A 25117-nucleotide genomic window follows, 5' to 3' on the forward strand; every position below is an offset into this window, starting at 1 on the left:
ACGTCAAGTCGTCAACTATAAAGGAGGCTGTAGCCTTTTTTCAAACCAAGACCTATCCAAAACACCTAACTTTTTAGTTCCCAAAGAAGGACAAGTATAATTCAGAAACTAACAATTTTTTTCTTCTAAATTAGGAAAATGTGTTAAATCATGAATCCACCAGCCACATCACACCACACCAATGTCACCAAACCTTTGCAAACTGTTGGTCACACATAAAATGAAAGAAAAGTTAGCTAGTGCCTCAAGGTGAAGGACAATTCGGTAAAACCATATCTTTTTTTGCTTTAAGTTTTGCTCCAGTGGAGTCTTCACCTACCTCTGCATCTGTTGCTCCGCCGTTGAAGTACTTTCCGAAGCTTCAAAAGTTAGCTGGTCAAGTCAGCCCAGTTTGATGCCTGTGGTTCTGATCAACTCGTATATGGCAGCTAAAATTTGTTAACTTTTTTAACTGTCTTTCCATTCTTGCAGAGGTCAGAATGTTAATGGGTTTAAAGCAGTACAAGAAAGTTACTGTCTTTACGTTATATTATATAGGGGACTGAAAGTGATGACGGCTTCTCTTCTCCTATATATACACCTAACTCTACCCACCCACCTCAGTCTTTCTCTGTTACGCTCGAAACCCACTTCAGTTTGCTGACATTCCTCAAGTCTAAAGCAAGCTATGACTCTCAGCAGTATTCCGGTAATGCTTTGTTTTCTGCATTTAGATTCTGGTTATGTGGTTTTTGATTGTGATTGCATGTTCTGGGTTTGTATGCTTGTTTTGGGTTTTAGTTTCAGTGGCCCTTTTGTTTGGTTAATGAGAAATGAAGGAAAGAAGTGAAAGAAAATGGGGTTTTGGGTTTATGGTTCTTGCACGATTGTGGGATTCTCTGTTTTTGCTTTGTTGTCTTTGCTTTTGATGACTGCAGTAACTAAAAAGACTTGTCTTTTTTATCTGTATGTTTGAAATTTCAATGTATTTGGTTTTTCTTGCTCTTGTAAGAAAATTCAGTACAGAAATAAGATAGGATGATTTCAGTGACCCTTCTGTTTTGGCTAATGAGAAAATGGAGGAAAAGAAAGCAAGCGAGTTGAGAAACGGGGTTTTTGGTTTTATATTTCTTGCTGTTTTCTAGGATTATAGGATTCTCTGTTTCTTTGTCACTGGTTTTTAAGGAAATTTAGTGTTGAAATGGATAATGCTTAGACTTTTAAGCTTCATTGTACTTTCATTTGTAATATCGAGCAGTTAGATTTTCAGTTGAATGACGTCCTTTTTAGTTGTGTGCTCGTTTTGCTAAAGTTTTCATTGATGAACTTGTAGTTGGCTACGTCGGATCTTCAAATCAGTCATGGAGCTCGAAGAAATTCGACACTAATCTGTGCGCCGGTAATGGGGGAATCAGTTGATCAGATGCTGCGTCAAGTGCGACAGGCAAAGGAACTTGGTGCTGACCTTGTTGAGATTCGGTTGGACTACATTAAGAACTTCAGTCCAAGACAAGATCTCGAAACTTTGATTAAGCGCAGCCCTTTGCCAACACTCGTCACTTACAGGTAGCTATAGAGCCTCTTGATATATCATGTAGTTCAATAAAATATGTTCACAAAATTTACTTGTCATAATGGGATGGATACCAAGTCTCAGATTATAAGCTCTTTTGGATTCTGAGAACTTACAGGGCCACTATAATGGTTTGATTCTTTGATTTATATTGTTTTGTTTCTTTAGGTGATTGAATCAGAGTGGTCGTTTAGTCTTGTCCATCACATCTCTAACAAAAAAGTTGTTCTCACTTGGATTTTCATTGATGTTTTTTAAAACATGCAAAAATTATGTATCTGCATTGTTGATAAAAATTGTTCCTTTAATATTGAATTTGTTTTCATTTAGAGATCTTTATTAAGTGCAGTTTAGCAATCTTTCTTATGCTTCATGTACCTACCTACCTTACAGGCCAAAATGGGAAGGTGGTGAGTATGAAGGAGATGAAAATAAGCGACAACAGGCACTCATTTTAGCCATGGAATTGGGAGCGGATTATATTGATGTTGAACTAAAGGTAGGAATGCCATGTATCTTTGGAATTCACAAACTTGTTAGTTTTTCTCTTTTATGAATTATAACGTATACAACATGTTGAAGTTCTGATATTCTAGTCACTGAAACTCAAATTTTTTTCTCATGAAGGTAGCAAATGACTTCTACAGTTCTATTCAAGGGAAGAAGCCAGAAAAGGTCAAAATCATAGTTTCTTCCCACAACTATGAGAATACTCCATCTGCTGAGGAAATTGGCAATCTTGTTGCAACGATACAAGCCACTGGAGCTGACATAGTCAAGGTCGCAACAACTGCCTTGGACATAACGGACAATGCAAGAATATTTCAAGTGCTAGCGCGTTCTCAAGTAAGTGACCAAACCCATTATTTTGATGTTCTAAAAATTATACTTTCATATTGTACCAATATGTTCTTCCAATCTTGTTAATTTAACAATCGAGGTATTAATATGTATGGACGAACATGATTAGTAATGTAATAATGAAATTGAAAATGCAAATGAAACACAAGATAAACTATGTTGCTGAACTGATACATATAAGGTCAAAGTATTCAAAAAGATCCAGTTTTGAATTTATTTTTTTGTGGAAACTAAAAGCATTAAATAAGAGTTCTTTATGTCTCGAGTTATCAGGTTATAGGATATGTTCGAGTTATCAGGTTATATGATATGTTCTACAATCTGCAACTGACGTTTGTACTCAACTGTAGGTCCCAATGATAGGACTTTTGATGGGTGAGAAGGGTTTGATCTCTCGTGTACTTAGTGCAAAATATGGGTCATATGTCACATTTGGTACACTAGAGGCAGGTGAGGTATCAGCTCCTGGCCAGCCAACTGTAACGGATCTGTTGGAGTTATACAATTTTAGGCAGATTGGAGCCAATACCAAAGTACATGGTGTGATAGGAAATCCTATTGGTCACAGCAAAAGTCCTCATCTTTACAATGCAGCATTTAAAGCAAATAACTTCAATGGAATTTATTTGCCATTGCTGGTTGATAGCGTTGCAAACTTTATCAACACCTATAACTCCCCTGATTGGGTTGGGTACAGGTAAAATTTGATCTCAGAAGCTGCTAAATAATATGTACTTTTCTCTTACGTCTTCTTGCTTTGTACCATTAAACGAATTTCACTTATTAACTGCCAAAGTCTGGTGCTTTAAAGAGTTTCATTATGTTTATATTCACAAGCAAGTTATTACTTATTAGTCTTTGAATTCATTTTAAAGCTTCAGGAGTGAAAGTCTCAGAAGTCAAAACAAGAAATTTATACTTTTTTCTACTTCTTTGGAAATGTGAATTTAAACAATGATAAACGTCAATTTATTGCAGACACGTAAGATACGTTTCATTGACGGTATCTCAAGACAGTCTAATGTAGACAGCATGATACATTCCCCTTAGCATATTGTTGTCAATGGGATTAATTCTATTTATTTGAAATACAGTTACACAATTCCTCACAAAGAAGCTGGATTCAAATGTTGTGATGAGATTGATCCTAATGCCCTGGTACATTATTAGTTTCTTTTCTTTGACATATTTTCTGGCATATGGTCATTGCAGTACATTTCCTCACCTATTTATAGTTTGAGATAAAATTTGACTAGGAAGGTCATTGAGGCATCTAACTGGCATGCATATTAAAACAAAAATCTCAATTCTTTTTACAGGCAATAGGAGCTATTAGTTGCATGATCAGGAACCCAACTGATGGGAAGTTAAAGGGCTATAATGTTGACTATCTTGGAGCAATTGCAGCTATTGAGGAAGGACTTCGAGGTTTCTTTTCATTTGACATGCTACACAAAATTCATTTACTAAGCTAATTTGGAAAGGTGAATAACCGCACTAGCTTTTTGTGCAGGATTAGGATTGAACGGTTCAAGTAATGGATCTGGTTCCCCATTAGCTGGTAGGTTATTTGTGGTCATGGGAGCTGGTGGTGCTGGAAAGGCGCTTGCATATGGTGGAAAACAAAAGGGAGCAAGAGTTGTCGTTGCCAATCGCTCATTTGGTGAGTCTTCAATCTTGCGCTAATACTTTGCCAACCAATTTTTTTGGTCTAATGCTTAATGATCGAAAATCTGCATTGCTGATAGAATTTATATTTTTTCTTCTCTTCCACCTCTTTATAAGAACAATACGATAAAAATAAATTTTAACTTGGGTTAATAAACAAGCAGGAACAAGTATGTGAAAAGAAAGCTGGGTTTAAATGAATCTTCTTTTCACTTTTCTCCATGATTGGTGCTTTTTTTGTGTCATGAACATGAACAGTTGTTGTAGCTGCTGTTCATAATTTAAATCTACCATATCTCCCCTTATACTTTGATCTGAAGTAGCAATTTTCCTTGTTAGATAAGAATCTCATTCTTAGAGAGTTCAATTTTGTTTTTTCTGACTGCTAGACAAAGCCAAGATACTGGCCGACAAAGTTGGAGGAGAAGCTATTACTCTTGCTGAGTTGGCAAACTTCCATCCAGAGGATGGTATGGTTCTTGCAAATACCACATCTGTTGGAATGAAACCAAGAACTGATCAAACACCCATCCCAAAGGTTTGTCCACCGTCACATTCTATAGTTATTTGTGCAGTTGTCAATTTGATGAAAGATCAAGTTTCTAGAATTTTATCTATATGCTGCAACTAAGTATTGTCTGATTTCTCCAACCAAAAAAGAGTTTTAAGTTTCTTCTTATTGTCATACTATTGTAGCATTGCACTGGAAACCCTTGTGTTGACTGTTCATCTTCATATGCTTAAGTAAGTTGACATACCTTTCTTTCTTTCTTTTGACAGGAAGCTCTGAAGAACTACTGTTTGGTATTTGATGCCATTTATACACCTAAATGGACCAGACTCTTGACCGAAGCACAAGAGTCTGGAGCAGCTGTGGTTTTTGGGACAGAAATGTTCCTTAACCAAGCATTTGTACAGGTCGAAAAGTTTTCTGGTATACCTGGTAAGTTTAATATGAAATATTCAACCTTTCTATAATTTTCCATTTTAAACACTACCATTTAACTCTTTATCTAATTATGTGCTTGTTCTTAATTTTTTGCCAATGCAGCAAATAAGCAACTGATCAGGGATACATTGGCAAGAAACACATGAGGAACTTGTCTCGAATCTCCTGCTGCAACTTATCCTCTGCTTTCGAGTTGCAGCTTAGTATTATGCAAGTAGCTGTTCATTTGTCATGGTTGTACCAATAAATTTCTGATTTCACTTATGGAATATCGTGTGAACATGAATGTCGAAAAGTTTTGAATTTACTCTAGGCCGTAAATATTTGGCCAGACAAGGTTATTCCACGTGAAAAAAATTTTGTAGGCAATACCCAAAAGCTTCTGGAGAAATATTTTAAGTCAGAAAACTGAAGGGAGTACAACTCTTTCCTCTTGTCTTTCAATTTGGCACTATAATGCAGTAGTTTCGGTGTCTAGCCTATAAAATTGAACCGTTTCAATGTATTAAAATCGGAAGTAACTGGAAAATTACTGTAAACGTACAAACTTGGCATCAGATTTACCAGCCAATGTTCAGCTTTCTATTCTTGGTAGGTAATATTGCATGAGCTTATGAGTATCGTTACCTGCAGAGGCTGAAGAGTTTCAAGTAGCATGGTATTCAAGTACTTTGCTTTCATTGTAGTGACTCGATAGTTGTTCACTGCCCGCCAGCTTTATCATTCAGAAAAATTGGTCATCGGTCCTTGCACATAGCCTTTCCATGGAAGTTTTATCTGATAATGTCATCACGTCCCATGACTTCGTTTCTAACTAGTTGTACTTACTCTAATGTCGTCATTGTAGAGAGCAAATCGAATTTAGCAAATCATTCAATACTACCCTACACTACAACGTTTTGAATTCGAATATATGTATATAACCGAATTGATGCTAACTATAATGATTAGTTGTCCATATTAGTTGTCAAGTTTTGATTAGTCTCTCAGCCACATGAGCTCTTGTCTGGTATATCAGCGTCGATGATTTCATCTTTGAACACTTGTATTCAATTTGATGTCGTCATCATAGAGAACGAATAAAATTTGGTAAATTTTTGTCTGGTATGTCATGCTGTGATAACTTCGACACTGACCAATCGTATTCAATTTAATGTTGTCACCGCAGAGAGCGAATCAAATTTGACAACTCAATTAATTCAACGTTTTAACTTTAAATATAGCATAAATAATGTTGATTGTAATGATTAATCATCCACATTAACTGTCAAGTTTATAATTGTCTCTCAGCCACATGGACTTTTATCTGATATGTTATCATTTTCGATGATTTCGTCTCTGACTAATTAAACACTTTTTTGATATCGTGCGGATCGAATTTGGCAACTCAAACAATGCAAATTGTAATGTTTTAATTATACATATAACGGAAGAGATTGTAACTGTAATAACTTGAATGTCACCGTGTGATTGAACAATAAAATAAAAAACTTGAATGTCACGTGTCACTGTAATGACGTGAATGTTACGTAACTGTTAGACGTAACTATCACGTAATTGTTATAAGTAACTGTCACATAACTGTTAGATGTCGTTATCGTAAAAAAACAAATCGAATTTGGCAACTCAGATCTCAGATAATGCAAACTGTAACGTTTTAACTTCAAATATAAAGGAAGATACGCTGACTGTAATGACTTAAATGTCATGCGTGTAATGATATGAATATCATGTATCACCATAATGACGTGAAAATCACGAAACGGTTAGATGTAACAGGTACCATTGCGGCTAACAGAAACAATGCCAAACAAAACATGTACTCAAAATGAAAAACTTATCAAGAAAAATTAGCCATAGAAAAACCCTTATGAACATCCTAAATCACAATCTAATGTCAAGAACTAGTCTAATTATGGTCCTATTTATATCCCCAATAACGTTCACTGCTAGTTGCTACTCCTCCACAGTTGTAACCATTAGCTGTCAAGCTCTGAGCTAGTCTGCCATCCAGGTGTCACAGTAGGTGATCCCCACAGTCAAAAAAAAAAAAAAAAAAACAGGACGCCAAATCCATAACGTTGTAATGCAAAACGTGGTTTGATGCAACCAAACAAACGCCGTAGTCTCAGAATAGAAAACGTCAAAACCTTGTCCTCCTTCCCCAAATAACAAAGCAGCCGTCAGTCAGTTACTCACAGTTGGAGACTCCAATCCCTAATTCCAAATTCCAGTCCTCCTCTCTCAGCTCATTTCACATTCCATGGCTTTGCATGTCTATCATCGCTGAAGATTTTGAAGAATTGGGTAAGTTCCTCAGCTCCTTTCATCACCCAGAATTTGTATTTGGTTTGAAACTTTGAATTTGGCTTATTTATATATCAAAATCTCTGTCTCTGGGGTTTGTCTCAGCTCAAATTCTAGGTCTGCTGTTGATATTGGTTTGGTTAAAGCTGACACCTTGTTCATGTTACTGTGTCGATTCATATAAAGGTTCCTCCTTTATGGATCAAGATGATGATTTTGATGAAGCTGAGGGTTTTGGTGTTTTGGGTTTGTGTTAAAACGTATATAATTTTCTGGGTTTGGTGATTATTGTTATGGTAGCGTTTCTGTGTTCATTTTTATCTTTGTGAAACTAAGCTATCTATATTCAGACTGTTGGTTTCAGCATAGCTAGTATCTTACACTCATGTTTTGAACTTGGGCTTCCAAGTTATTTGCAAATGCCTTGATTTTGTGTACTTTCGAAATTGCTTCGGTGTTCCTAGCTCTTTTGTTTACCATATATCTGCATTAGACTTGGTTTAAGGGTTTAGTTGAAATTTTTGAATATCTTTTTTATACTCAAATGATGCAGTGAATCTGTTGCTTCATGTTAACTAGTTAGATATACTGTTGGTGGGTGTATTTTTCTCAACTCGTTTGTTTTGTGTTTGTGCAGATGTAGACATGCGGGGGTAAGTTTCATCTTTTGACAGGGTGTATATTCTGTTGTTTGTGTATGTGAGGGAATCTTTGGGTGAGTTTGAATTCTAAGTGAGCAATGGAGTGCAACAAAGATGAGGCAGAAAGGGCAATGCAACTTTCGGAGGAAAAGATCCAAAATAAGGACTTTAAAGGAGCAAAGGAGATGGCACTAAAGGCTCAACGACTCTACCCTCAGCTTGACAACATTTCTCGCTTAATTACAGTATGTGAAGTTCACTGTTCAGCAGAAAAGAAGGTAGGGGGATCAGAAATGGACTGGTATGGCATTCTTCAGATTCAGCAATTTGATGATGAAGCAACGATCAAGAAACAATATAGAAAACTTGGGCTGCTACTTCATCCCGATAAGAATAGGTTTACTGGGGCGGAGGCTGCTTTTAAGCTGATTGGGGAAGCAAACAGGGTGCTGACAGACCAAGGAAGTCGTTCTAAATATGACATCAAGTTGAGCGCTTTAACTGGTACCAAATCATTAGGTCATCAGTCATATTTTAACTTCTTTGGACCCAAACATTCCAGTGCTGCAAGCAGCGTTCCGAATATTCCTCAGTCACGTTACACTAGTGTGAATTTACATCAGCCGGTGAATGTACAACAACCGGTGCAACCAGACACAATCAAGATAGCTTGCCCCTCGTGTAAAAGAAAGTACGATTACAACTTTGCAAATCGACTCATATTTTGTCAAAGATGCCTAGGAATCTTTGATGCCTCTGATTTGGGTCCAGAATCTCTTGGGAATCCAGTAGCTCCAAGTCAAGGTTCTTCAAAAGAAGCTTCACAAAGTAATGGAGGGACTGGATACCCATCTTCAACAACTAATGGAAATGCAACGTCAAAGGCGGCAAGTGCTACTGAAGGTGGTGGAGCCTCTAGGACTGTAAAGAGAGATATCGAGAATGGAGTTGGAATTGAGAAGCAAGGGGTTGAAAGGTCTGAGTCTGGTCCACTGAAGTCAAAGAATTCAAGAAAATCAAGAAACAGAAAAAGAGGAGAGAATACTTTTGATTCTGGTGAAAGTTCCAAGACTGGAAAAGAAAAGGTTGGTATTCCTTCTGAAGTCTGTGAGCGTCACACCAGGAGATCTTCAAGGAGTATGCATAATCATTCCTTTTATGAAACTGTAAATGATGATGATGATGATGATGATGATGATGATGAAAATGATGATGATATTGGCAATGTCAAGGTGAATGATGATGTCAATGTGAGTAGGGAAAGCCCATTTCCCACTGCTACTAGAAAGAAGAGGGCTAATGCATCTGTGGATGGTGGAGTGTATAGGCAAACTGTCTTGGCCCTTTGTGCTATGGATGAGTATAGGAAATTAGGAAAACAAAGAGTGAGGCGCAAAAGAAGCAACACTGATGAAATTGAGTTACAGGTAAATGAATTATCCATGGCAGATAGCAATGGCAGCAAGTCCGTGGCAGATAACAGTGGCATCAAGTCCGTGGCAGATAACAGTGGCAGCAAGTCCGTGGCAGATAACAATGGCAGCAAGCCCGTGGCAGATAACAATGGCAGCAAGTCCGTGGCAGATAACAGTGGCAGCAAGTCCATGACATCCAGGCGAAAGATCATCGAGGTTCCTGAACCTGAGTTCCATAGGTTTGTGCTCAGTAAAGATGTGTTACAGAAAACTTTTAAAGCCAATCAAACATGGGTTCTTTATGATCCAGCAGATGGCATGCCAAGACGCTATGCATGTATCAAGAAAGTCTTACACCCTGGATTTAGGGTGAAAATCACCTGGCTGGAGCCCGATCCCGATGACCAAGGTGAGGTTGATTGGTGTAGCAAAAAGTTGCCAGTTGCATGTGGTAAGTTTGGATTTGCGCTCACTGAAGAAGTTGCAGATCATACTGTGTTTTCTCATGAGTATATACACTCCACAAAAGGCAAGGATAAAAGCTCTTTTCGGATATATCCTAGGAAGGGAGAAACCTGGGCCCTCTACCAGGATTGGGATTTGGGGTGGAGTTCTGAGCCTGAAAAGCATTCACAATACAAGTTTTATTTTGTAGAAGTCCTGTCAGATTTTTCTGAAAAGTTTGGCGCTGGAGTTGCTTATTTAGGCAAAGTAAAAGGATTTGTTAGTTTGTTTGAGCCAGCTGAGCAGCAGGGGGTTCTCAAGTTTCAAGTTCCACCTAATGAGTTGTATAGATTTTCTCATCAAATTCCCTGTTACAAGATGTGTGGTAGTGAAGGATATGGTGTTCCTGCTGGTTCTTTTGAGTTTGATCCTGCTTCTTTGCCTGCCAGTCTTTTCGATCGAAGAAGCACTGTCACCATAGCCAAACCTTCTGGCTTCTTACCTTCTGGTAGAGCTCGCCCTGCTAAGAAAGAGGTGAAGAAAGATTCTGAAAGGGGAGGAGTCAAGAACGGGAACCTCAACGATGAACCAATTCTGATAGACTAGAAGTAAGTTGATGTTTGTCGACACAGGGAAAGTACTACTACAGCATATCAGGCCGATGAGAGGATCAAATCAATACACCAGGCGTATGAACTTATTTTCCGGAAATGAATTATAGTTTTGATACTACCCTAGGGTGTATATATTTGAACATGAATCATCTGTCTTTTGATATTTCTGCAGTAGCTTCAGTGACTAGTCTCGAAACTTGAACATATCAATGTTATTTCAGTAACTGAGAAAGTACTCCTTTTATCTACAAATTTGGCAATAGAGCTACCAACTAAAGGTACTTTCAGCTTGTGTTCGTGGTTTTCGTGGGTTTGAGTTTTCTGTATGCATTTTGGTTACGGTGTGTTGGTGGTCATGGTCTTATTTACAGTCGTAACAGTTGTCCAAAAGAGTTTACTGTCATAACATATGAGTAGACGGTGGACCACAAGAGCATCAAAAACATCATATTTTTCATATTTTGTAAACCTAAGTTTATTTTTTATTGTTTTGATAAGAATACTATAAAAGAACGAGTTAAGAGAGTTAAACACAGAGCAAGGTAAGAATAAAAGGCATCTAGAACACTAAAAGGAAGACTATCATTCCACATATTCAAAACGGTGGAAATAAAAGGCATTTCTAGCACCAAAAAGAAGACTATCATCCCACGTACTCAAAACGGTGAAAATAAAAAGCATTTAGAGCACTAAATGGAAGACTAGCATCGCACGTACGATCATTTTGTAAACCTAAGTTGCCATTTACAAAGTGAAACCTACTAACTTAGGTTTACAAAATGAAACCTACTAATACTATGCAATAGTTCCTCACTAATCTCTTATCGTCCGACGAAGGCACGTACGTATTCAAAACCTTTACTCCAATTTCGACATCTATTTATTTTATCAATAAATTCACATACTTAGTATTACGCCTCCGTTTAAAATCCCTTCCCCTAACGACTCCTAGTTTTTTTTTTATGAGTAAAGAAGAAACTGCAAACAAAAACCACGCAAACAACCCGTTCCTAGTTCCTACACTATCAAACAGAAATGCCTGACTAGCATAAAGGGGAAGAGCACATACCAAGAAATTGGCTTCTCTATGAGTATGTCGAAACAGAGAGACTATGACTAATTTGTCTAGAACGTTGATGTCCAAAACCAACTGCTGGATTTTCCACGGGACAGAACTTGTCCCATTGAGACTGTCAATGAGTATCTTGGATTCTTGGAATCCACCTTTCGACTTCAATGTCTTAACAACTCCTGGTTTTCCACCACTTTATTCATTACAAAATTTACTATCTTGGATTTCCCACATAAAAATCTCACGTTTCTTTACCTCTCCAATAAAACCCTGCCACCTGTCCCTCACCCATTGCACGATCTGCACCTGTCAAAAGCGTCACCCGCCGCGTTTCGTTCCCCCTTGTGTCGACACGTGTCCCGTCTCCATTATTTGGCCCAGATGGGAAACACCCACTCCTCTCCCTCAGTTTCACTCTCTTCCTCTCTTCCCGCTCTCATTTCCCTCCCTCCCTCCCTCTCTCTCTCTCTCTCAAAACCCTCACCACATCATCATCAGGTAATCTTCTTCTTCTTCTTCCTCATCTTGTTCTCTCTCACTGAACACTGTACTCTGGGTTTTCGTTAAATTCTCGGCCCAATTGCTCCTTTTCTTGTTTTCTCTGGGGTCGTTTACTCTAACGAACTTAGTCTTCGTCTTTGATCGTCGTTTTTGAGCTTGATTTTTAGCTCTGCGGATCTCAAAGTACGGAACTTTATGCTGCATTTTAGTTGATCTCTTTGTTCGTTTCAAGAGAGTATATGCTGGTTTTGTATATTTCCATGTCTGTTGCCTTTTTCAATTGAGCTATGGTTTTTGTGGGCTGAATTTTGTTAAAAGATTTGGTCTTTTTTGAAGTATGATGAGAGTTCTACATAAGGCTTTGTTTGGCTTTGTGAAATTGTTTTGAGTACTAAAGCAGATGCATACAAGGAATTGGGTACTGGGTAGTGCTTTCATCAATGTGGGATGAAATGATTGCGGTCTCGTTAATTTGATTTCATAGTCACATTGGGAACTACTTCTTAGCCCTGGGCATAAATGGAATTTCAATTTTTTTTTGTAACTATGGGGAATGGGGGTAATAAGATTTTGAAGACCAAGTGGATTTTAGTTGGCAGGTTTTCCAAATGGATTAGATTATGCATATATATATATGTAGTGTGTATGCTTATTTGTGTCATAATATGCAGCACTGTTAACACTTGTTCACTGTTTCGGGTTCTTACATATGGATTTGGTCTCCAGGTTTGAGAGCTCGCGTTTAGGCTTCGGTGTTGGGTGGTGCTTTTGCGTCGATGGGGATGTCCTGAATCTCTTGGTTGATTGCTTTTGCTCATACCTTTACCACATTCCCTTACTGAATGGTAATGTTGATGATACTTGTTGACAGTTACTGAATGGCAATTGACTTTGTTACATGTTATTTAGATAATTACATAGCTGGTGGGCATGTCTGGTTTTATCTTACTTGATTTGTATTTGTGCAGTTTTGAGGATTATGGATGACTAGACAGTGGACAAGCAGGGATAGGTTTGTTCAAACTTTTTGTTTTATGTTGGTGTAAATTGTGTGAGAGAACGTAGGTGATTCGTAGACTTAAACCAGTAATGGAGAGGAACAAAGGGGAGGCAGTCAGGGCTATGCAACTTTCAGAAATGAAGATTCAAGAGAATGATTTTGCTGGAGCAAGGGAAATGGCACGAATAGCTCACCGACTCTACCCTGAGGATGAGAACATTTCTAAATTACTTGCACTCTCTGAAGTCTACTATTCAATTTTTGAATCTGGTGAAAGCTCCGAGACTGGAGATACTGCTAGAGATGATTTTGAGCAATTTATCGAAAAGGTCAGTAGTCCTTCTGGAAATCTAAATGATGATGACGACGATGATGATAGTGATGATGGTGATGATGATAGTGATGATGATTATGATTATGATGACGATGACGACGACGACGATGACGACAATGAAGATGATGATTATGATTATGATGGCAACAATGAGTATGATGATCATGATGATGATGATGGTGATGACGATTTTGTGATTGCTCCCAAAAGGTTGAGGGAGAGACAATTGAAGAGTTATACTGAGAAGGAGGAGAAGAATGCAGTGGATGGTGGAGTATCTAAAAGTGTTGTGAGTCGTCCAAAAAGGTTGAGGCACAGCCAATTCCTCAGTGTTATTAACAGAATGCATGACACGTTTAAGGATCATAATTCTGGCAGTTCCATTAAAAGCTCCTCTACCCCTCCATCGTCATCAGCTGCTCAATTCTATGACTTCAATGCACAAAAGTCAGAGGAGAAGATTAGGGTTGGTCAAATATGGGCGCTGTATGGTGATGGGAATGGAATGTCTAAGACCTTTGCTCAAGTTAAGAGGATTAATGTCAGGCCAAACAAAAGAGTTCAGAGGACTGTGTCTTCGGGGCATTTTTATTTGCGAATGGGATTGCTTGAACCTTTCTTGGAACCCAAAAACATGGTTGAGCCAGTGTGTTGTGGGACATTTAAAGTCAAACGAGCTCCACCTACACTTTTCTCCCTCACTTCATTATCTCATCGTGTAAAAGCCAGACTTTTGGGCCAGAATATATTTGAAATAATTCCTAGGAGAGGTGAAGTGTGGGCACTATACAAGGAGCACAATCCACTGGTGACCTATCCTAACATGGGGAAGGGTGAATGTCTAGTGGTGGAAGTGCTGGAAGTTCAGCACCAGAGTACAAAGATTGTGGTTCTGGAACAGCTTAATGCATTTAAGTCAGTTTTCAAGGCTCCAACAGTGCAGTGTACCAAAACTGGTGTCATTGATATACCGCAGGCTGAGTTGGGTAGATTCTCTCACCAGATTTCTGCTTTTAAGCATACCAAGGTGAGTCACAGTCGACTTGCAGGGTGTTGGGAGCTTGATCCATTATCAGTTTCTGGTTATGAGAAAGATGGTGTTCCCAAATGTTTCTTTAATTGTGATCCTGCTTCTCTGCTTAACAATCCTGACTACTCCTGTGACCTTGGTGATTTGAAAATGGATAAAAGAAGCATGAGTACTGAAACTCATGGTTTGTCTGGTGAGTTACTTGAAGGTGCAGTTAAATCTGTAATAGGTTCTGCGAGCATAGAAACAGGTATGAGACAGGAGACACCTTTTGCTGAAAGAGAGACTTCTGAGAAAGTTGAATCACGAGTTTGTCACTTCTCCTTCTTTGGTAAAGATTTGGTGGATTCCGTTAAGCTAGAAGCAAGTCAATGTGTTAATGCTGTAGACAGTGGCATGCATATCGCAAAAGATGGCAATCTCACTCAACCAAAGGGAAGTGCTATTCCATTGTTGGGCTGATTATCATTGAGAGAGCATCGACACAACAAAGACTGATAAATATTGTGAAGATGACTTGCGAAACCCTTGTAGTTACCTGAGGCTGTATATATTTGGCCATAGATAGCGGTAAATGAGATGAAAAGGTTGGGTTTTAGCAGCCAATCTCAAAAACTTTTTATGATGTTTCCGAGTAACTGTATCAAGGAAATTCGTAGTTGTATTTTGTTTTCGATCTGATTTTTTTACATATGCAGCAAGTCAACTTCAGTGAATGGTGATGTAACCATTTATCTATAAAGTTGAAATTAAACTAAACCAATAGGGCCATCCTCCATTATATGTTCCATGCATGGACCACAGGACTATATCCTCAATCACCTACCAAATCTGGTTTGGCTGTTCTTTAATGATAAGTGACATAATTGACCGAGTATGGTTCATGATGTCAAATTTAAACCGGCAAACATTTGCTCATGCTCAAAGCACATACCACATTCTGACCCAATGGTGCACTCAAACCAAGCTGGATCAAATGCCAGACAATCTCCTCCTGCCCTTCTTGCCGTCTCGGTAAACCTCAGTGCCGCAAGTAAGTTGAGACACTCGAATATCATCACCAGTCACAGTGCCAACAACCACAGCAATCTTGTTCTCCTAAATGAAAATCCAACTCTTCATGCTGAGAGTGTATATTCATTTGCCATCTTTTGTTGACTAGTGCAGAAGGGTAAAAAGGGAAAAGAAAAGTTTCCACCGGCCAAAAGAAGTCACTACTATTCAAATTTCCCTTGTTTCCTCCCTAATATGAAAAAGCGAATTCCCTTTTTTACCCTTCTCTCACCAGAAAAACAAAAGGATGATCATTTCACTTTCCTCACTCCAATTTTGATAGCTACACAGTTACGCAGCTTCTCCAATTTTACTGTGGCGATGGCAACCCACATCGCAAAGTAAGTTCTTCTTCTCCTTCGTTATTTACTCGAACTCTTTGCTTGCTCGTTTTCTTCACCTTCGAGCTGCATTTAGCTGTTTGGTTCCTTAAGCTCTGCGTTTAGCTGATTTCCATTTTTGTGATCATAATTGCTTTTTGTGTTGATTAGAATATTGAGGTATGTGTGTTAATTGGATTGGAAAACCAAAGAGGAAAGTTGAATTCTTCAAGTCATTCCCTTTTTGTAAGTATGGTGAAAAGTTTTAGTCTTGTTCAACTATGATGATTAACTAAAAGAATTGGGGAGTGCCCAATTGATCATTTTGGGATGTATTGAGTTTATGGGTTGGATTAAGATAGATACTTGAGGAAAAGGGTGGGTTTGGGTTATTTTCATTGTCGAGTTGGGAAATAGTTTGGTATTGGCATAATGGGTATGTGTCTTTGAGTTCTTATTTGTGGGTTCTGGAGTGGGTTTTTAAGAACCAAGTGAATGAATCAGATACAGGTTTTTCTCCGGATGGATTAGGTTGATTTGAAATATTTGTTTACTGCAGACACATTATGTAAATTGCATATGTATAACAACTTTTATTTATAAAAGCACGTGTGTGTGTGTTTACATATACATTTGTATTTTGTAGTACAATTAATATCTAAATATGGACTGCAGATTTTGAGTTCTCCGGGATTGGTATGCTGTGCTTTAGGGTTAGTACTTTGGCGTTCCAGGACATATTTCCTATAGATGGTTTTGATACTTGCGTGTGTATGTTTCATCTTATTTAGATATATGGTGGTGGTCATATTTGACTTACCATGCTTGGTTTGTGTTCGTGTATAGGTTGATTTGATTGTTTTCTGTGGTGATATATTCCTATATGAGAAAGAACCTAGGTGATTTTTGGTTCTAAATCACTCATGGATTGCAACAAAGAGGAGGCAATCAAGGCAATGCAACTTGCTGAAAGAAAGATGCAGGATAATGATTTTACAGGAGCAAGGAAGATGGCACAGAAGGCTCAACAACTCTTCCCGGGGCTTGAGAATATTTCTCAATTACTTGCAGTATGTGAAGTTCATTGTTCAGCTGAAAATAAGCTAGATGGCAGTGAAATGGACTGGTATGGGATTCTGCAGGTTCAAAGATTTTCTCATGAGGCAATCATCAAGAAACAATTCAGAAAACTCGGGCTGTTACTTAATCCTGATAAGAACATGGTTGCTGGTGCAGAGGCTGCTTTTAAGCTGATCGGGGAAGCAAATGCAGTGCTGGACGACCGAGGAAAACATTTTAGATATGACATGAAGTGTAGAGCTCTTCTGAGAACTGGTGTAATACAATCATCAGCTCATCAGTTTAATGAAAATTTATTTGTCAGGAAACACTGTGACGCTGCAAGAAATGTTCAGAATATTCCCGAGTCACAGTGCCCTGGCATGAATGAACTTCAAAAGAGGCAAGCAGACACATTTTGCACTTGTTGTCCCTTCTGTAAAACAGTGTATCCATGTGCCAAAGACTCGGCAAATCGATTGTTACGTTGTCAAAGATGTCGAAGACTTTTCATTGCCTCTGATTGTGGTATTCAAGGGGTGCACTTAGAAACTCTCAGGAACCAGTTTGCAAATCATACAGAACTTCCTAACCAGATTCCTATAAAAGTAGTCTCAAATCATGGTGGAACTGGAAATCTACCTGTTACAAGATTTCAAGCCGGAAATGCAGCCTCAAATCCTGTGTCAAAGGCGGCAGTTGCTGCTGATGTTGATGGAGCTTCTAACACTCAAAAGAAAAATAGTGAGCATGGGGTTGCAGTAAGGAAGGAGGGTGTTGAAATATCCAAGTCTGGTTCAGTGAAGTCCAAGGAGTCAGGACCTTCGAGAAATCTGAACAAAAAAGAGGGAAGTCAATTGAATCTGTTGGAAGTTTCAAGACTGGAAACAGAGCTAGACCTGATTCTGAGCATGTTATTCAAGAAAAAGTCAGTATTCCTTCTGAACTCAATGGAGGCCCTCACCTTTGCATATCTTCGATGAAAGAGAAGAACCTTTCGTACATTGGTAATGATGATGATGATGATTTTGTGAACCCTCCAAACTGGTCAGGGAAGAGCCCACTGTCCAGTGCTAGTGAAAAGAAAAGAAAGAATGCAGCTGTATATGGTGGGTGTGGGTCATTTAATATTGATAGGTCACCTTATTCTGCTGATGCTGCTGTGGATGGACATAAGAAGAAGGCAAGACAAAAAGTAAGCTTCCCTCTAGAAGAATGTATGCCCAGCAAAAAGAGTAAAACTGGGGAACCTGTGCCAGATAATGATGAAACCAACTTCAAAGCTAATGTCACTCCTGGGCCAAATGTAGATGTTGCATCCACACCACAACTCATTGAGGTTCCTGATCCTCAATTCCATAAGTTTGTGCTTAATGAAGATAAGTTGGCAAGTATTTTTAAAGCTAATCAAACATGGGCTCTTTTTGATGATGAAGCAGATGGCATGCCCAGGTACTATGCTTTTGTCAAGAAAGTATTACACACCCCGGGATTTAAGCTGAAAATCATCTGGCTGGATGCCAATCCAGATAACCGAGGTGAGATTGATTGGTACGAAAAGGAGTTGCCAGTTGCTTGTGGTAAGTTCAAACTTGGGAGTACTGAAGAAATTACAGATCATCGTATGTTTTCTCATCAGGTGCATTGCAGAAAAGGCAGGGGTAAAAGCTCTTTTCTGGTATATCCTAGGAAGGGTGAAACTTGGGCCCTCTACAAGAACTGGGATATTGGATGGAGTTCTGAGCCTGAAAAGCACATACCATATAAATATGAATTTGTTGAAGTCCTGTCGGATTTTGTTGATGACATTGGAACTGAAGTTGCTTCTTTAGCCAAAGTAAAAGGATTTGTCAGTCTGTTTGAGCAAAAGAAGCAGAGTGGTGATATCTTGCATCGAATTCCTCCTAATGAGCTATATAGATTTTCACATCGAATTCCTTCATTCAAGATGACTGGGAATGAAAGAGATGATGTTCCGAAAGGGTCCTTTGAGCTTGATCCTGCTTCTTTGCCCACCAATCTTGATGAACTATTCTAAAAGTCTTCCAAGGAAGTCAACTTTATTTTATGTATTCTTGTTAAACTGTGCTTGGGCAACCGAGGGGAAGTGCAGCTTCATGTTAGGCACACATGATGTTCCTTTCAGGTTGTGTACATGGGAATTATGGTAGAGCTTGGTGCCTGTATGCTATGTTTCTTCTCATCAAAATGGGTTTTGGAGTTTGGTGGCTAAACTTGCAAGTCTTTTGCATGCAAAGACCGCAAGGCTCTTTGAGTTGTGTTACAATCTTCAAAGATGAATCTTCATTCATCTTTCACAGGTTCTTTATTTTCATTGAGAGTTCTGGCATGCTCGGAATATGGGATACGCCGTTCTAACTGTTGCTAAACCGGAATCTCCCATTCTCGATGATCAGATCTCTATTTTCATTGATGTGTTTAAGAAGATTGTACATTTAAAAAGATCAACTTTAATTTCATTTTGAGAAAGGATTTTATTAATGTGCAAAACCACTTTAGAGAGAGAGAGAGAGAGAGCGCACCCGAAATAGATAACAAGAAAATGTGAGCTCTAAATGAAAATTATATGATAGTTTGATGGACATGAAAGGTTAACACACTAGTGTTATTCTAATCGAGAATCTTGAGTTAGTAACCGAAATATCTCCTTTGTTGAAAATGGTTTCTGTCACCAACGTCCGTCTATCGGTGACGATGAAGTGATGACAAAAGTGGGTGGTGGCAATGGACGTGGGCGGTGGCACAACCATAATGGAGGTAAATTTGACAATGGATAAAGTTACGAGTAAAAAAACAAAAAAACAAAAAAATAGGGAAAATGAAAGCCGGTCATTCCATTCAAATTTAGTCAACTAATTCTTTGACTAGCATTTACGATTACCTCTTTCTGTGTCATTATTTTGCGATGGATAAAAGTTTCAGGTAAAAAAAAAAGGAAAAAGAAAGTCAATCATTCCATTCAAATTTAGTCAACCAATTCGTTGACTAGCATTTTGTAACATTATTTTGCAAATAGTTATTCTATGGTCTCTTATACCCGGACGATGGATAAAAGTTCCAAGTAAAAAAGAAAGTCGGTCATTCCTTTCAAATTCAGTCAACCAATTCATTGACTAGCATTTACTATTACCTCTTCATATGTCATTATTTTGTGAATAGTTATTCTATGGTCTCTAAAAATTCCAAGTAAAAAAAAGGAAAAAGGAAAAAAGAAAGCCGGTCATTCCATTCAAATTTAGTGAACCAATTCGTTGACTAGCATTTACTATTACCTCTTCTTGTGTCATTATTTTGTGAGTAGTTATTCTATAGTATCTAATAACCGGACGATGGATAAAAGTTCTGAGTATAAAAGAAAAAAAAAATAGAAAAAAAGAAAGTCGGTCATTCTATTCAAATTCAGTGAACCAATTCATTGACAGGCATCTACTCTTACCAATTTGTGTCATTATTTTGCCAGTAATTATTCTATGGTCTCGGAGACCCAGACTACCAAGTGGCATTGTCATGTGGTGGTCCAAGCTAATAATATTCCTCAAACGGGAGGACCCATTGCATAAGCAAAACCAATTAGGAATAAGTACACGTCCTATGAACCAATAGCATCAACACGCACCACCATGTGTATCATAATACGAGACCATAAAATAATTTTTCTTATTTTGCAATGACCCAAGAGATTACTTTCCCACTTTTCCTCGCTTAAAAATTTATCTTTTACACCCCAAAAAATTCTAGAGGCGGTAGAAGTATGAAAAAAGAAAGTTCCATTCAAATTCAGTGAACCAATTCGTTGACTGGCATTTACTCTTACCAATCTGTGTCATTCTTTTGCCAGTAATTATTCTGTGGTCTCGGAGAGCCGAACTACCACGTGACATTGTCATGTCGTGGTTCGAACCAGTAATATCACTGGAACGCTACGAACCATTACATAAAAGAACCAATCAGGTATAAGTACTCATCGTATGAACCAATCAAGAGTAAAGTAGACGTCGTATGAACCAATAGCATCAATCCTCACCACCACACATATTATATTATAATAGATGCCATAAAATAATTTTTCTTATCTTGCACTGACCCGAAAGATTATTAATTTCCCACTTTTCCTCTTTAAAGTCATCTTTTTCACCCAAAAAATTAAAGAGACGGTAGAACCGTAGAGGTACTACAGTCCAGCAGAAAGTAAGAAGCAGAAGCACCTCTCACTCTCGCTCTCTCTCTTTCTTTCGAAAACACAAGAAGAAGGCGCGAACCAGTCTCTCTCTGTTTTACTGTCTCGGTAATTTCATCGAGCACCTTCTCTGCATCTTCGATTACCTGCTTTCTTCTCACTGGCTCTTCTCTCCTGCATTTTGTTTTCGTTGCGAATTCCAAATAGTATTAGTGTTCCAGCTCGTTTTGAATTTCATGTTGATTTTGCGGTTCGATTAGGGTTTGATTGTGTGGTGTGATTGGTAGAACTGAGTGAGGGCCAAGTTATGACTTCCAGTTTTGGTTTTTGGTTTCTGTTCTTGTAGTTAATTGAGGAAATTTGAGCTGGAAATTCATTTTCAAGTTGAGGTTGTTTTTGAGTGTGATGAAATTCGTGTATGTGGTTATGTTAGGAGAGACATGCAATGATTTGGGAGTAGTTAGTTTATCAATGGGGGATAAAGTAAGAGATCTATTGAGAGTTTCAGCATTTCTGGGTTTGGAAATGGTTAAGAGTTTTGGAGGAAGGTTCATATATGCTGAAGATCATGTATGATTAATAGTATAGAATGGTTTCGTACTACTACTCGTTACTGTTTGTGGGAGATGCAGGATTGACACTTTTGATAAAATGTTCGTTTTGTTGTGGCGTTTGTGAAAGAAAAAAAAAATGGTGGCAAAGAGATTTTACTAGTGACAGTGATTTTATGTAATTGTGTTTTGTTGGTTTTGACGTGATATCGGTAAATTATGGCCTTATACTTGTTGAAACAATGAGCGATTTCTTACTATATAAGTACAAATCTGTCATAATGTTATGTTATTGGATTTACTCTGTTGTTTTTAGTACATGATCAATTACAGAACAGAGAAAGATTGTTTGTACAAGTACATTATTCTTAATTTCTTCTTTTGTGTTGTTTGATGTCAAATTGGATCCTTATGGGACAAGTTAATTGTTTTATTCAACTCGATGGGTCTTATTGATTTTTATGTTCAGCTTGGGAAGAAGTACTTTGGTCTTTGGTACAATGTGGGTTGGGTATTTCCTTTTCAGTTTTACAAGATTGGCATTTCAAGTGGATGCATTGGGAGTGGGATTGATGGGTTAATGCAGATGCATATAAATGTTTGTGTGTGTGTGTGTGTGTGTGTGTGTTGTGTATACATTTAGTACAGTTAAGCTATTTTCATTGATTTTGATTCTTTTGAATATGGATTCAAGCTGCAGATTTGATATCTTGGGCTTTAGCTTATGTGGTTTCAGGTGGTACTTTCATTTTAGTGGTGCTGTTCTGGAACTTATGTTTGGGAGAAAAGCCATATGTTTTTCATTGTTTTACAGGACATCTTTGAAGCATTGATTCTAATACTTACTGAATTGGAAGCGAATAAGTTGTCTTTTGTTAGTTAGAGAAATACATAGCTGTGGGAGAAATTTGACTTGCTTGGTTTCATTTATGCAGGGTGAAGATTTTGGATAACTGAGAAGTGAGGACTGGCAGGATATTTGTGTGGTATATATCATCTGGTTACTCCTGTATGTGAGAGAAACTAGAGTCTTAGTGCTAAATCATCCATGGACTGCAACAAAGAGGAGGCAATCAGGGCAATGCAGCTGTCAGAAGAAAAGATGCAGCTTAATGATTTTGCAGGAGCAAGGAAGTTGGCTCAAACAGCTCAACGCCTCTGCTCTGAGCTTCAGAACATTTCTCAGCTACTAACAGCCTGTGAGGTTCAGTGTTCAGCAGAAAACAAGATAGCTGGATGTGAAATGGACTGGTATGGGATTCTTCAGGTTCAGCGATCTGATAATGATGAGAGCATAAAGAAACAATTCAGAAAACTAGCGCTATTACTTCATCCTGATAAGAATAAATTTGCTGGAGCTGAGGCTGCTTTTAAGCTGATCATGGATGCAAACAGGGTGCTGGCGGACCAAGGAACTCGTTCTAAGTATGACAAGAAGTATAGAAAAGCTTTAGCAAAAGCTGGTAGAATTGGAAGCTCTTCTGTACCAATACACAAAGGAAATGCAACCTTGAATCCGGAGTCAAAGGCAGGAATTGCTGCTGATGTTGGGACTTCTAACACTGTAAAGAAAGATATTGGGCATGCAGATGGAGTAGGCAAGCAAGGTGTTGATTCTTCCAGGTCTGGTCCAAGGTCCAAGGATCTAGGAACTTCGAGAAATATGAATAAAAAGAGAGGAAGAAGTTCAAGTTTTGAATCCACTGAAAATTCCAACAGAGGAAAGAGAGCTAGAGCTGATTCTGAGCTGAATGGAGGTGATCACCTTAGGAGATCTTCAAGGAGCAAGCAGAATCTTTCGTCCAGTGAAAAGCTAAATAATAATGGTGCTATGAATGGTGGGATATTAAAAAATGATAGGCCAACTGATTCTGGAGCCAATTCAGTTGTTGCATCCGTACCAAAGGTCTTTGAGGTTCCTGAACCTGAATTCAATAAGTTTGCGCCCGAGGGAAATATTTTTAATGCTAATCAAACATGGGCACTTTATGATCAAGTAGACGGCATGCCAAGGTTCTATGCTCGAGTTAAGAAAGTGCACACTCCCGGATTTAAGGTGAAAATCACCTGGCTCATTCCCAATCCAGATGACAAAGGTGAGATTGGTTGGGTTAAAGAAGACTTGCCAGTTGCTTGTGGTAAGTACACAATTGGTCTCACTGAAGACATTACAGATCATCTATCGTTTTCTCATCAGATGCATTGCACAAATGGCACCGTCAGAGACTCCTTTCTGGTATATCCTAGGAAGGGAGAAACTTGGGCCCTCTTCAAGAATTGGGACATTGGGTGGAGCTCTGACCCTGCAAAGCACAAGCCATTCGACTTCGAATTCGTGGAAGTCCTGTCAGATTTTTCACAAGTTTTTGGCACCAGAGTAGCTTATTTAGCCAAAGTCAAAGGCTTTGTGAGTCTGTTTAAGCGAAGCAAGCCGCATGGTGTCATTTCATTTCAAATACCACCTGATGAGGTGTACAGATTCTCGCATCGAATTCCCTCTTTCATGATGTCTGGTGCCGAAAGGCGTGGTGTTCCTAAAGGTTCCTTTGAGCTTGATCCAGCCTCTCTGCCTAGTGACTAAACTAGCAGGGACCCAAGAGTAGCAAGGTACCGAATATTAGCTCTAGCACTTAACCCACCACCAACTAGATGTCCTTTCAGCTGTGTAGTCCTCATAGTATACAAAGTAGTCTCATGTATCTAATACTCACTAAAGCTTATGGCTTTTGGACCTTATCCTAATCCCCTGAATTGATGGGAATAACAGCGCTAGCAATTATGAAACGAGCATGAGATGTCAATATATGAGTTGATGTATCATTTATTGTGTCATTTCCTTGAGTCTTATTCCTATTTACTCTCCCTTTGTCCTTGGCATTTGACAAAGGAAAATTTTAAGAGGTTGAGATATTAAGTCAGAGAGAGGTTAGAGTAGCAGCCATGGATATTGCTGGGAGACTTGCGAGGATTCAACAAGAGATTGTTCAGGTGGAAAACGAGAAGCAGCACAGAGAGTACACACTGGGTTTGTTCTGGGAGCACATGCCTTGTGTGGATCCAATTCTGATAAGAGATCGTATGCTTTCTCTCAAGGCCCAAATAAGGTCTTTGGAGAACAGGAAGAAAGGGCTGCTTCAGCAACAGGCGGAGCTGCTTGTGAAGGTGGCCCTCCTCCGTGAGCCAACAACCACTGGGGAAGAAGAACATGAAGAAGAGACTGGTAGGAGTTAAGAGGCTATTATTCTGCTTCAAGATTGGTCTCACCTAGACACTATTTGGTATTGGTACTATGTTTCTATCAGATTGGTTCTTTTTTCTTTCCTTTTTTTTTTTTAATAGAATTTAGAATTTGGGTTTGTTTCTACCTTTCCTTATCATGATGGCATCATGTAGCAAGACCTGTTAATGTAGAGTGTAGATTAATAAATGATAAAATGGGTTGTTAATCAGTCTACTCTTTCAATTTTTTATTCCTAACCAGACATTTTTTGTCGGCTGCAAAATCTAAGATCAGATGGGTTCCTACTTCCTAACTTGATACTGCACTT

The 25117-nt window shown here is 38.5% G+C and overlaps 3 protein-coding genes and 1 pseudogene across 3 annotated transcripts; all 4 read left to right on the forward strand.

Annotated features, from left to right (window-relative positions):
- Positions 1 to 360: 360 nt before the first annotated feature.
- On the forward strand, positions 361 to 5474 carry LOC112191938 (bifunctional 3-dehydroquinate dehydratase/shikimate dehydrogenase, chloroplastic). Its single transcript, XM_024331427.2, has 11 exons — positions 361 to 688; positions 1313 to 1545; positions 1946 to 2051; positions 2180 to 2398; positions 2764 to 3110; positions 3508 to 3571; positions 3733 to 3841; positions 3927 to 4076; positions 4471 to 4619; positions 4862 to 5024; positions 5133 to 5474. The coding sequence occupies exons 1-11, from the start codon at positions 668 to 670 to the stop codon at positions 5174 to 5176; spliced, it is 1605 nt and encodes a 534-aa protein (XP_024187195.1). The 5' UTR covers positions 361 to 667; the 3' UTR covers positions 5177 to 5474.
- A 1657-nt stretch (positions 5475 to 7131) lies between these two features.
- On the forward strand, positions 7132 to 15055 carry LOC112193931. The gene is made up of 3 exons (XM_040516904.1): positions 7132 to 7337; positions 7975 to 10440; positions 13090 to 15055. Exons 2-3 carry the CDS (start codon positions 8077 to 8079, stop codon positions 14848 to 14850), a joined length of 4125 nt encoding a protein of 1374 aa, XP_040372838.1. The 5' UTR covers positions 7132 to 7337; positions 7975 to 8076; the 3' UTR covers positions 14851 to 15055.
- Positions 15056 to 15288: 233 nt separating this feature from the next.
- Positions 15289 to 19322, forward strand: LOC112191941 (annotated as a pseudogene).
- A 1674-nt stretch (positions 19323 to 20996) lies between these two features.
- LOC112193932 (dnaJ homolog subfamily B member 4) lies at positions 20997 to 24511 on the forward strand. Its single transcript, XM_024334197.2, has 2 exons — positions 20997 to 21126; positions 22505 to 24511. Exon 2 carries the CDS (start codon positions 22618 to 22620, stop codon positions 24148 to 24150), a length of 1533 nt encoding a protein of 510 aa, XP_024189965.1. The 5' UTR covers positions 20997 to 21126; positions 22505 to 22617; the 3' UTR covers positions 24151 to 24511.
- Positions 24512 to 25117: the final 606 nt, after the last annotated feature.

The sequence above is a fragment of the Rosa chinensis genome, chromosome 3, assembly GCF_002994745.2.
Source record: "Rosa chinensis cultivar Old Blush chromosome 3, RchiOBHm-V2, whole genome shotgun sequence".
Classification (NCBI taxonomy): domain Eukaryota; kingdom Viridiplantae; phylum Streptophyta; class Magnoliopsida; order Rosales; family Rosaceae; genus Rosa; species Rosa chinensis.